The sequence below is a fragment of the Medicago sativa genome, chromosome 7 (genome assembly GCF_051527215.1).
Source record: "Medicago sativa cultivar Bolivia chromosome 7, Bolivia_mono, whole genome shotgun sequence".
NCBI lineage: Eukaryota > Viridiplantae > Streptophyta > Magnoliopsida > Fabales > Fabaceae > Medicago > Medicago sativa.
The window spans coordinates 2,560,373-2,572,861 of record NC_140755.1 but is presented as its reverse complement, the minus strand read 5'-3'; the positions used below and the strand labels follow the sequence as shown (position 1 = coordinate 2,572,861).

Sequence of the window (12,489 nt, the reverse complement as noted above, 5' to 3'; positions counted from 1 at the left end):
CTAAATTAACGAGGAGATTTTCTTAACCTCCATTTTGACCGAATTTTTAGAGAATGCAAAAATACCCCATGGAAGTCGTAGTTATGTTGTTTATCTATCCAACGAATTGTCACATGCTAAGATTCAATGCAAATCGGCCACATTATGGCCTTCCTTGTAAAAAAGGGTCGAAAACGAGTAATGTCCCAAATTAACGCAGAGATTTTCTTAACCTCCATTTTGGCTGAATTTTTAAAAAAAGCAAAAATATCCCATGGAAGTCGTAGCTATGTTGTTTACCTATCCAACGAATTGTCCCATGCTAACATTCAATACAAACCGGCCAATTTATAGCCTTCCTTATAAAAAAAGGGTCGAAAACGAGTAATGTCCTAAATTAACGAGGGGATTTTCTTAACCTCCATTTTGGCCGAATTTTTAGAGAATGCAAAAATATCCCATGGAAGTCGTAGCTATGTTGTTTACCTATCCAACGAATTTTCACATGCTAAGATTCAATACAAATCGACCACTTTATCGCCTTCCTAGTAAAAAAGGGTTGAAAATGAGTTATGTCCTAAATTAACGAGGAGATTTTCTTAACCTCCATTTTGGCCGAATTTTTAGAGAATGCAAAAATACCCCATAGAAGTCGTAGTTATGTTGTTTATCTATCCAACGAATTGTCACATGCTAAGATTCAATACAAATCGGCCACTTTATGGCCTTCCTAGTAAAAATGGGTCAAAAACGAGTAATGTCCTAAATTAACGAGGAGATTTTCTTAACCTCCATTTTGGCCGAATTTTTAGAGAATGCAAAAATATCCCATGGAAGTCGTAGTTATGTTGTTTACCTATCCAACGAATTGTCACATGCTAAGATTCAATACAAATCGGCCACTTTATGGCCTTCCTAGTAAAAATGGGTCGAAAACGAGTAATGTCCTAAATTAACGAGGAGATTTTCTTAACCACCATTTTGGTCGAATTTTTAGAGAATGCAAAAATATCCCATGGAAGTCGTAGTTATGTTGTTTACCTATCTGTCATACCCCAATTTTTGACCTAAGGATCCTACATACATACACTGACGCATGTCGTTTAACCCTGATTAGTGTCCGACTTTCCATTAAAAATTCGACAGATAGGTATTTTAAAACACCCCATTTGTTGGTTCCGAGTCGGACCCTCTTCTCTCTTTAATTTTTATTTATTTTCAATTCTTAAGTTTCCATCTTTTAAGGTTTTTTTTATTAATTAATTTTAACTTTAATTTTTATTCTAGTCATTATTTCTTTTATTTTCTTTTAGAATAATCCAAGTTTTTTATTTTATTAATTAGAAGGTCAAAAAAAGAACAAAAAATATTAACTTGTTTATCCTTTTATTATTTCATTTTTATTTAGTCATTTTTTCCTTTCTTTATTATTGTTAAGTCCCAAAAAATGGTCAAGTTCATCCAAAGCATGTCACACGCTCTTTCTCTTCACCCTCATCCTCTCCTTATCCTCATCCGAAAGGCTTGTTCCAATCCAAAATATCAATTGAACGCAATACCAATCCAGAACACAGGCTGGTCAAGCCTCAATCCAGTCCAGGTTCAAATACACACAGCCTGTTCACCTCATGCGTTTTATGTTCCAACCCAATCCGTAACAACTCCGCTTGTTCCCCTCCCCAAGCTACCGATTTCTGGCTTCACCTCAACAAACCCTTAACACTATAAATACGGCACGCACAAACCAAAAAAGAAAAGAAAAGAAAGGACGGCAGAGAAGCAGAGAGAGACGAAACCAGTATCAACAACACCGAATCCAACAACTCGGACACAACAACCTAAACCACATCGGACCAAACCACATCGGACCTAAACCACATCGCGTAGCATAAAGAAGGACGGTACAAGGTTTCCAACCGTCACCAACACAAGCCGCGAATCCAACACACAGGTGTAGCCGTCGACGACACAAACCGCACCTGAGTTGCTGAAAAGCTCCGAGACAATCCAAGAAACAAGAGGTAGTTTTCGTTTCTCTTTCCTTTCATAAACTGGTGGATCTAGGAACCTAAGGTCTCTGTTTAAAAATTTTAAAGAAGAATAAAAAAGGAAGAAGTAGGAAAGATGAAGCAAGAATCATAAAAAATAAATATGAAAGAAGGAGAAGAACAAAGAACGAGAGAAAACAAGGAGGAAGAGAGAGAAAACATTTGTGAAAAATGAATCAAAACCGGTCTCCCATCATTTATATACTCACTAAACCGGTTCGGTTCTCTTGAACCGAACCGGTCTGAACCCATGCCCAGCAAGCCCAGTTTTGTTTACTTACTGCATACCTCCCTGATTACTGCCTGCACCCCCCTGCTGTAATTCTATTTTTTTTCATGTTCATTTTTTTTTCTTTTCGTAAGCATCACATTTTTATTTAATCCCCATGCATTTTTTTTTCCACTTAGGTTTATTATACTACTCATCGCATACTCATTTTTATTTTATTTTCTAGTCATTTACTTCGTCGTGTGGAACTTAAAATGTATAAATAGGTTTTTAATGTAATTTTTTTTATTTTCGTTTCTTGCACATAAATTAGAATGTAAATAGGCCCCAATGTAATTTATTTATTTTTACCGCAGACCGTAGAATGTATTAATAGGTTTTTTGTAATAGCCTAGGTGCATGTGTGCGTGTGTGGGTGTATGTTTATTTTTATGCTTGTTAGTTTAGGTAAAAGGCCTTTGTGGTGGTCCAAACGCCACCATGGGGTCCTTACGCTTTTATTTCTTTATGCTCCGTTAGTTTAATTATATTCTAGTTATTTGAAAACCACAAACAAAAATATATATTTTTTAAAATAAACCTTGATCTTAAATCAAGTGCCGTCGTTTTTCTTTTATTTTTAATCAAACATTAAATCAATTTAATTCTATTTTGAGTCTCTTTTTAAATATAAAAAACACAAACAAATTCTCACTTGCCACTTTGGCTTTCTTTCATTTTAAAGCCTTTTTCAAAACATTAAAAAACACTCAACCAATCAAACGTCAGTTTTTACCATGAACTACGTGATTTTGATCCCTCACGGGTACGTAGGCAGAGGACACTCGTCCTTTCAAATCGATAAAATGTAGATAACTAGGTCTTCTTTCTTTTTATCATTTCAAATCCTTTTTTTCCAAAAAAAGCAAGTAAGTTATAGCACATTATTTAAATAAAACCAAGAGGTTCCCGTAGAGTACTACGGACATAAAGGGTGCTAATACCTTCCCTTTATGTAACTAACCCCCGAACCCTAAATCTTTTTCAAATGGGGTGTTTGAACTTTTTTCCCCTTTTTCTTAAAAAATTAAATGTTCAGTCGTGAAATAAAAAAGTGAGTCAAAAGCTAATCAAATAGCCTTGATCTCCGAAAAATGACGCGACAGAAATGGCGACTTCACTGGGGACGTCCCTAAGAGGGTTGAGCCTAACTTGGTCTTATTTAATTTTTGTGCTATAACTTGCTTAAAAATCAAAAATAAAAGATGGAAATACCTGTATATATGTTCTTCCTTCTTCTTTCTTCTTTCTTTTAACGTGAGTGGTGAGATGGGTCCTAACCCGGACTTGAGTGAAACATAAGATAGGAGTGGTAGACCTATAGTGTCATACCGAGAGTATTCTCGTGTCTTGTCACACGTGAGATAACCACACTTAGCGGAGGAGCTTGAAGTGATATATGTCGGCGGGTGTTGTCACGCTTAGACTTTATTACTCTTAAGTTTCCGATTGAACGCTAAGGACCTTTAGTAACCCTTAAGCCATCTTGGCCTTTTTAGGACGTAGTGCGGTGGCTAACCGGGTGTTGTCTCGGTATTAGTCGACTGCGATACTACACTCGAACTAGACTTTCCTACGAACGATGTTGGACCGGGTGTTGTCTCGGTATCCGATAAAGTTCAAAGGCGGTCGGAATTCGGGAACTTTGGTAGAACCCTTGTTGCAAGTACATTTGAAACCATAGTCCCTACCAAATGGCGTTGTTACCCTCGACTCCAACATTGTATACCTTAAACCTCATCATGTTTTCCATGCATAATCATACATACATACATCCATTCATAAATAGTTTTTTTCTCATCCATAAAATATCGAAGGACTTATGTAGGTTTTTTGTAAACATCATAGGAAATGGAGAATGTAAGGAGGACTCATAGGTATGAATTCAAAAAGCCGGACTTGGAGAGTTTAAGGAAGTTAGCAAGGAGATTGGAGGATCCAGATCATTTTCGAAAGCCGAACGGTTGTTTGGTCGATATTCTCATGACAAAGGTGGATGAGGGGCTCCTCAATACTTTGGTCCAGTTTTATGAACCGATATACCATGGTTTCACATTCCCTGATTTTCAGCTCTTCCCCACGTTAGAGGAGTATTCTCATTGGGTTGGCTTACCCGTGCTTAACCAAGTTCCCTTTCATAGCCTTGAACTCACCCCTAAGATCCCAGACCTCGCAAAAGCCCTTCACCTTGATATAACCGACATAAAAAACAAGTTCGTCCCTAGAGCCGGTCTTCAGTGCCTATCCTACAACTTCCTCTACCAAAAAGCCACCACTTGTCTTAATAGATCAAAGATTGATGCCTTTGAGTCTATCCTTGCCTTGCTCATTTATGGTATTGTGCTCTTCCCAAATGTTAACGACTTTGTTGACATGAACGCCATTCAAATCTTCCTAACTCAGAACCCAGTTCCCACTCTGCTTGCTGACACCTATGTTTCTATCCATGAGCGAACCAGTAAAGGGAAAGGAACCATCATTTGCTGTGCACCTTTACTCCACATGTGGATCACCTCACACTTACCCCGTCCCAAGTTTAGGCCAGAATATGTTCCATGGTCCCAAAAGCTCATGACCCTTACCCCTAATGACATAACTTGGTTCAACCCAGCTTGTGACCCAGAAGCTATCATCGACAGGTGCGGAGAATCTAACAACGTACCCCTTCTAGGTATACGTGGAGGAATCAGCTATAGCCCAGTTCTTGCTAGACGTCAGTTCGGATACCCTATGAAGATGAAGCCTCTGTACCGCATCCTAGACAGAGATTTCTTCCTTTACAAGGAGGATGGTACGAACCAAAAAGCTCAATTTGTGAAAGCTTGGCATTCCATTATCAGGATGGATAGGAACCAGTTAGGAAGAAAGTCGAATACCGCCCATGAAGCTTATGTCAAATGGGTCATCGATCGAGCAAACAAACTGAAGATGCCTTACCCTCAACGAAGGCTCACAACCTCAACTATTCCGACCATGCCCTTACCTTTACCCCCAAAAACTCAGGAGGAAAGCCAAGAGCGGGAAGCTGTGTTAATCCTTGAAAATGCCACCTTGAAAAGGAAATATGATGAAGCTATGCTCAAGATGGAAACTATGAGTGGTAAAATAGAACAGCAGGAGCATGAGCTCCTCGAGCAAAAGGAACAAATAGCTAAGAAGGACGCTCAGATTCAAGCTCAAAGCGCGAGGCTCGCACAATTTATCAGCAAGAAGGAGCGCATGGATTTCTTCACAGGGGCACACCCGGATTTTGAGGAGTAGTCCACTACGAAAGCTCAGGATATTCCCAGTTGTTTCACCACTTTATGTTATTTTCTAGCTTTTTTGTGATGTACTTTGGAGTCTATCCCTTGGCTCAGTTTTGTTAAAAGGGAATTATTTTGTAGTACTTTAATTATTCAATAAATTTTCAATTATGATGTTTACAAATTTGCTTTTATAAGTCCTTCGATAAATAAAAATGTGTCTATTTTTGCATAACATCATGCATCATTTTGCATTTCACAGTTTCAAATCCAGAGTCTCACACAAGTTTTCTTTTCCAGAAAAAGGTCAGCCCGTTTCAAAAGGTGGCCCCACGTATCATCTACAAGCCCACCCGCACTATCTACACTCGAGCAAACGTTAAGAAAAAGATGGATTATCTCGAACAAGAAAATCGAGTGCTCCGCGAAGAGATGTCAACCATGCAGACTAAGATGGATGAGATGGCTGAAATGATGAAGACAATGGCGGAAGCACAGGTTCGAGCTCAAGCACAAGCTGAAGCACAAGCTCAAGCACTCGTTCAAGCACAAGCTCAGGCACAAGCTCAAGCTCAAGCACTGGCTCAGGCTCAAGCACAAGCTCAAGCACAATCTCAGGCACAAGCACCACCGCCTCCTCCTCCAGTCAGAACTCAGGCCGAAACATCCGCCTCTGCAGCTGCCCCTGCCACCCCTGGATGGACAATATGTGCGGACTCTCCGGTACACTCTGCTCCGCAACGTTCTGCGCCTCGGTTCTCGCCTTTCACTGCCGGCGAAATACTCCGTCCCATTGTGTGTGAAGCTTCAAGTTCTATGCCAGAAGGCCGTTCTTGGGGTGTGCCAGTGTGCCTCAGTGAAGTATTCCGCCCTATCATGACCGAAGTTCCGATGCCTACTCGTCAAAATGCAACTCATGTTCCTCCACCTCTGTTAGGAGCTCCTCCAGCCGCTATGACCTATTCGGCTCCGGTGATGCATACCATTCCACAAGAAGAAGAGCCCATCTACCATTCAGGGGATATGGAAGCCTATGATAGAATGAATGACTTGCAGCAAAAATATGATGAAATTCAGCGAGATGTGAAAGCCCTCCACAAGAAGAAAGTATTTGGGAAGACTGCTTATGATCTCTGTTTGGTGCCAAATGTTCAAATACCCCACAAGTTCAAAGTACCAGACTTCGAGAAGTATAAGGGAAAATCCTGTCCTGAGGAACATCTAACAATGTATGTGAGAAGAATGTCTGCCTATTCCAAGGATGATTCAGTCCTTATCTATTTCTTCCATGAAAGTTTGGCTAATCCTGCCTCAAAATGGTACATGAATCTAGATAAAACAAATATCCAAACTTTCCAAGATCTGGGTGATGCTTTTGTGGAGCAATACAGTTACAATGTGGATATGGCCCCAGATCGAAGTGACCTACAAGCTATGACTCAGGGAGACAAAGAAACATTCAAAGAGTATGCCCAGCGGTGGAGGGATGCCGCTGCCCAAGTCAGCCCGCGCATAGAAGAGAAGGAGATGACCAAGCTCTTCTTAAAAACTCTCAATCAGTTTTATTATGTGAATATGGTCGGAGGTACTCCCAAGGACTTTGCTGAGATGGTTGCTACGGGTGTACGGCTGGAAGAAGGAGTCCGAGAAGGACGTTTAGTAAAAGAAGTGACATCTGCAAGTGGAACCAAGAAGTCTGGGAATCACCTCCCGAAAAAGAAAGAACAAGAGGTCGGTATGGTGACCCATGGGAGACCTCAACAAAATTACTCAGCCTATCAACACGTTGCTGCCATCACACCTGCTGCCAATACCATCCAACCACCAAATGGCCAACCTCAATTCCCACTATATCCACAACAACCTCAATTCCCACAATATCCACAACAATCACAATACCCTCAACAATATCCTCCACAACAATATCATCATCCACAACAATATCCTCCACAACAATATCATCATCCGCAACAATATCCTCCACAACAATACCCTCAACAATATCCCCAACAATGTCCATATCAACAACAACCCTATCAACCACAACATTCTCAACCACGAAAAATGCAAATTGACCCGATCCCCGTCACCTATGCAGAATTACTCCCAGGGTTACTCAAAAAGAATTTGGTCCAGACCAGAGCACCTTCTCCAGTGCCAGAAAAATTGCCAGCATGGTATAGACTTGACCAGACTTGTGATTTTCATCAGGGAGGCCGAGGTCATAATATCGAAAATTGCTATAACTTTAAGTATGCAGTTCAGAAGCTAATCAATGACAAGAAGATAACCTTCACAGATTCAGCACCGAATGTTCAAACCAATCCGTTGCCAAACCATGGTACCACAACTGTCAACATGATCGAAGATTGCCAGAAGACTCATCTCATCCTGAACGTCCAACACATCCGGACACCTTTGGTCCCTATACATACCAAGATGTGTCAAGCGTCTCTCTTTGAACATGATCATGCCGCCTGTGAAGTGTGTCTTCTAGATCCTCAAGGTTGTCAGAAAGTAAAAGATGATATTCAAGGACTTTTAGACCAAGGAGAACTTGTTGTTGAAAGAAAGTGCGATGATGTATGTGTTATAACTTCAGAGGAGCCTTTGGAGATATTCTACGACAGTCGAAAGTCAGTTGCTGCTCCTTTAGTGATCTGTTTGCCTGGTCCGATGCCTTATGCTTCTGAGAAAGCCATTCCTTATAAGTACAATGCCACTATGATAGAGGACGGTCGTGAAGTTCCAATACCACCTTTGCCGTCTGTAGGGAATGTCGCTGAAGTCAGTAGAGTGCTAAGAAATGGGCGTATTGTTCCTGTGGTGCTCCCAAAGAAAGCTAGTGCTCCGATAGTCGAGGAGACCCAAGCTAAAGATCCCAGTGCAGTCAAAGATATCGGTCAGTCTAGTGGGACCAATGCAAATTCTGAGATTGATGACGTTCTCAAGCTAATCAAGAAGAGTGAGTACAAGGTGGTTGATCAACTGATGCAGACCCCATCAAAGATATCCATAATGTCGCTACTGCTGAATTCTGATGCTCACAAGGAGGCTTTAATGAAGGTCCTGGAACAAGCTTTTGTGGACTACGATGTGACTGTTGGTCAATTCGGAGGAATAGTGGGGAACATCACTGCATGCAACAACCTGAGTTTCAGTGATGAAGAGCTTCCGAAAGAAGGAAGGAACCATAATCTGGCTTTGCACATATCTGTGAATTGTAAGACCGACACTTTGTCAAATGTGCTGATAGACACCGGCTCGTCTCTAAATGTGATGGCCAAAACAACTTATGACCAGCTCTCTTACAAGGGTGCACCTTTAAGACGAAGTGAGGTAATGGTAAAAGCTTTTGATGGTTCGAGGAAGGATGTCCATGGGGAGGTGGATCTGCCTATTACAGTTGGGCCGCAGATCTTCCAGATTACATTTCAAGTGATAGACATCCGGGCATCATACAGTTGCTTGCTAGGTCGCCCTTGGATTCATAAAGCTGGGGCAGTAACCTCTACATTGCACCAGAAGCTGAAGTTTGTGCATAACGGGAAGCTGATAACTGTGAATGGGGAGGAAGCCCTGTTAGTAAGCCATTTGTCGTCTTTCTCTTTTATCAAGGCCGACAGTGTTGAGGGGACGTCATTCCAGGGACTTGCCATGGAAAAAGAGAATACCAAGAAGAGTGAAGCATCTATTTCCTCTCTAAAAGATGCTCAGAGCATAGTGCAAGCTGGAGGATCTGCAAGCTGGGGGAAGTTGATAGAATTGCCAGAGAACAAGCGTCGAGAAGGTCTGGGTTTCTCTCCGTCAACTGATTTGCCTTGGAATGTCGTCGTGCCAGCAAGAGATACGTTCTACAGTGCGGGTTTTATTAATGCCCTGTCAGAAGACAATCCTGAGGGGATACCACGAAGCTTCGTGACTCATGGAGGGTCTAGCCGCAATTGGGTCGCTGTAGATGTTCCTTTTGTCGCTCACTTGTCAAAGTAATGCATTTGTTCGTTTTATGTTTTTTCAAAAATCCTTTCGCCCCGCCCCAAGCGAAAGTGAATTTATCTAGGGCCATTTGCTTCAAAAAATTATTGTCAATTAAATAAAAATGTCGTTTTGTTCCCGACTTTTGTTTTATTTTTCTTTTGTGCTTTTTTCTGAAAAATGGTAATACAAAAAACCAAAAAAATATATAATCACCTTCGAAAAATCTGCATTTACTTATTTTCTAAAATCATCAGTCATATGTGCAGATTAAACATCAATGAACCCTTTGAACAACATACCCCCATAATCTCTCCCAACTTTGAATCCCCTGTGTATGAGGCGGAAGAGGAAGAGAATGAAGAGATTCCCGACGAAATCTCTCGGCTACTTGAACAAGAAAGAAAAGTCATTCAGCCTTATGGGGAAGCAATAGAGGTGATCAACTTGGGTACTGAAGAAGACAGGAAAGAGGTCAAGATTGGGGCATCACTTGAAGCAAGTATCAAGAAGCGAGTGATAGAACTTCTCAGAGAATATGTTGATATATTTGCTTGGTCGTACAAAGATATGCCGGGCCTGAATACTGATATTGTGGTGCACCGTCTGCCGTTGAAGCCTGAATGTCCACCAGTCAAGCAGAAGTTGAGAAGAGCCCGTCCTGATATGGCCCTCAAGATTAAAGAAGAAGTACAGAAACAGATTGATGCAGGTTTCCTTGTCACATCAGAATACCCGCAGTGGCTCGCCAACATTGTGCCTGTTCCGAAGAAGGATGGTAAAGTCAGAATGTGTGTTGATTACCGTGATTTGAACAAAGCTAGTCCCAAAGATGATTTTCCACTACCTCACATTGATGTATTAGTTGACAACACTGCAAAGTCCAAAGTTTTCTCCTTCATGGATGGTTTCTCCGGTTACAATCAGATCAAAATGGCACCAGAAGATAGAGAGAAGACGTCTTTTATTACCCCTTGGGGCACTTTTTGTTACAGAGTAATGCCGTTTGGGTTAATAAATGCAGGTGCTACTTATCAGAGAGGTATGACTACTCTTTTCCACGACATGATGCACAAAGAGATTGAGGTTTATGTAGATGATATGATTGTCAAGTCGGGTACTGAAGATGAGCATGTCGAGTATTTGCTGAAGATGTTCCAACGACTGAGAAAGTATCAACTCCGTTTGAATCCTAACAAGTGCACCTTTGGCGTCAGATCCGGAAAGCTTTTGGGTTTCATTGTCAGCCAGAAAGGTATTGAAGTTGATCCCGACAAGGTCAGGGCTATCAGAGAGATGCCCGCTCCACAAACAGAAAAACAGGTAAGAGGGTTTCTCGGACGACTGAACTACATCTCCCGTTTTATTTCTCATATGACTGCAACATGTGGGCCGATATTCAAGCTACTCCGCAAAGAGCAAGGTATTGTGTGGACAGAAGAGTGCCAGAAAGCCTTTGACAGCATCAAAGAGTATTTGCTAGAACCGCCCATCCTTATCCCTCCAGTTGAAGGAAGACCTCTGATCATGTACCTGACTGTGTTAGAAGATTCTATGGGTTGTGTACTCGGGCAACAAGATGAAACTGGAAGAAAGGAGCACGCTATTTATTACTTAAGCAAGAAGTTTACTGATTGTGAGTCTCGATATTCCATGCTCGAAAAGACGTGTTGTGCTCTAGCTTGGGCTGCCAAACGCCTTCGTCACTATATGATTAATCATACTACTTGGTTGATTTCTAAAATGGATCCGATCAAGTACGTCTTCGAGAAAGCTGCAGTAACAGGAAGAATCGCCCGGTGGCAGATGTTGTTATCTGAATATGACATCGAGTACCGTACCCAGAAAGCAATCAAAGGGAGTATCATTGCAGATCATTTAGCTCACCAACCAGTTGAGGATTATCAGCCTATCAAGTTCGACTTTCCTGATGAAGAGATTATGTATCTGAAGATGAAAGATTGTGACGAGCCGTTATTCGGAGAAGGTCCAGATCCTGAATCAAGATGGGGTCTAATCTTCGACGGAGCTGTTAATGTTTATGGAAGCGGAATAGGGGCAATCATTATTACTCCTGAGGGTGCACATATCCCCTTCACTGCCAGACTGACATTTGACTGTACAAACAACATGGCAGAATACGAAGCATGTATTATGGGTCTCGAAGAAGCCATTGATTTGAGAATCAAGATCCTCGACATTTATGGTGACTCAGCCCTCGTAATCAATCAGATCACGGGAGAATGGGAGACTCGTCACCCCGGTTTGGTTCCCTACAAAGATTATGCAAGACGATTACTGACTTTCTTCAACAAAGTCGAGCTACACCACATCCCTCGTGATGAGAACCAGATGGCAGATGCTCTCGCTACCCTGTCTTCGATGTACCAAGTAAATCGTTGGAATGAAGTGCCTTTGATCCGTATCAGACGTCTTGAAAGACCTGCTCATGTATTCGCTGCTGAAGAAGTTGTTGATGACAAGCCATGGTTCCATGATATCAAGTGTTTCCTTCGGAGTCAAGAGTATCCACTCGGGGCATCCGATAAAGACAAGAAGACTCTAAGAAGACTGTCTGGCAATTTCTTCCTGAACGGAGACGTTTTGTATAAAAGAAACTTTGACATGGTATTGCTTAGATGTGTGGACAAGCACGAGGCTGATTTATTGATGCATGAAATACATGAAGGCTCCTTCGGAACTCATTCAAGCGGGCATACAATGACTAAGAAGCTATTGAGAGCGGGTTATTATTGGATGACGATGGAAGCTGATTGTTTAAAACATGCCAGAAAATGTCATAAGTGTCAGATCTATGCCGATAAGATTCATGTGCCGCCAACTGCACTCAATGTTCTTTCGTCTCCCTGGCCTTTCTCTATGTGGGGCATTGACATGATTGGAAGGATTGAACCAAAAGCGTCAAACGGGCACCGCTTCATTCTAGTGGCTATTGACTATTTCACCAAGTGGG

At 41.6% G+C, this 12,489-nt stretch overlaps 2 protein-coding genes across 2 annotated transcripts; both read left to right on the top strand.

The window, feature by feature from the left end:
- Nucleotides 1-1,164: 1,164 nt before the first annotated feature.
- On the top strand, nucleotides 1,165-10,777 carry LOC146903644 (uncharacterized). Its single transcript, XM_085725000.1, has 4 exons — nucleotides 1,165-2,000; nucleotides 5,841-9,526; nucleotides 9,785-10,649; nucleotides 10,733-10,777. The coding sequence occupies exons 2-4, from the start codon at nucleotides 5,931-5,933 to the stop codon at nucleotides 10,775-10,777; spliced, it is 4,506 nt and encodes a 1,501-aa protein (XP_085581126.1). The 5' UTR covers nucleotides 1,165-2,000; nucleotides 5,841-5,930.
- Nucleotides 4,147-5,556, top strand: LOC146903645 (uncharacterized). Its single transcript, XM_085725002.1, has one exon. The coding sequence runs from the start codon at nucleotides 4,147-4,149 to the stop codon at nucleotides 5,554-5,556; it is 1,410 nt and encodes a 469-aa protein (XP_085581128.1).
- Nucleotides 10,778-12,489: the final 1,712 nt, after the last annotated feature.

Bases quoted from the DNA above. Each gene is read 5' to 3' on its own strand.
- LOC146903645 (XM_085725002.1), top strand. From the start codon at position 4,147: ATGGAGAATGTAAGGAGGACTCATAGGTATGAATTCAAAAAGCCGGAC.
- LOC146903644 (XM_085725000.1), top strand. From the start codon at position 5,931: ATGGATTATCTCGAACAAGAAAATCGAGTGCTCCGCGAAGAGATGTCA. The intron at 9,527-9,784 runs GTAATGCATTTG...TCATATGTGCAG, and splicing joins TTTGTCGCTCACTTGTCAAA to ATTAAACATCAATGAACCCT. The intron at 10,650-10,732 runs GTCGAGTATTTG...CTTTGGCGTCAG, and splicing joins CGGGTACTGAAGATGAGCAT to ATCCGGAAAGCTTTTGGGTT.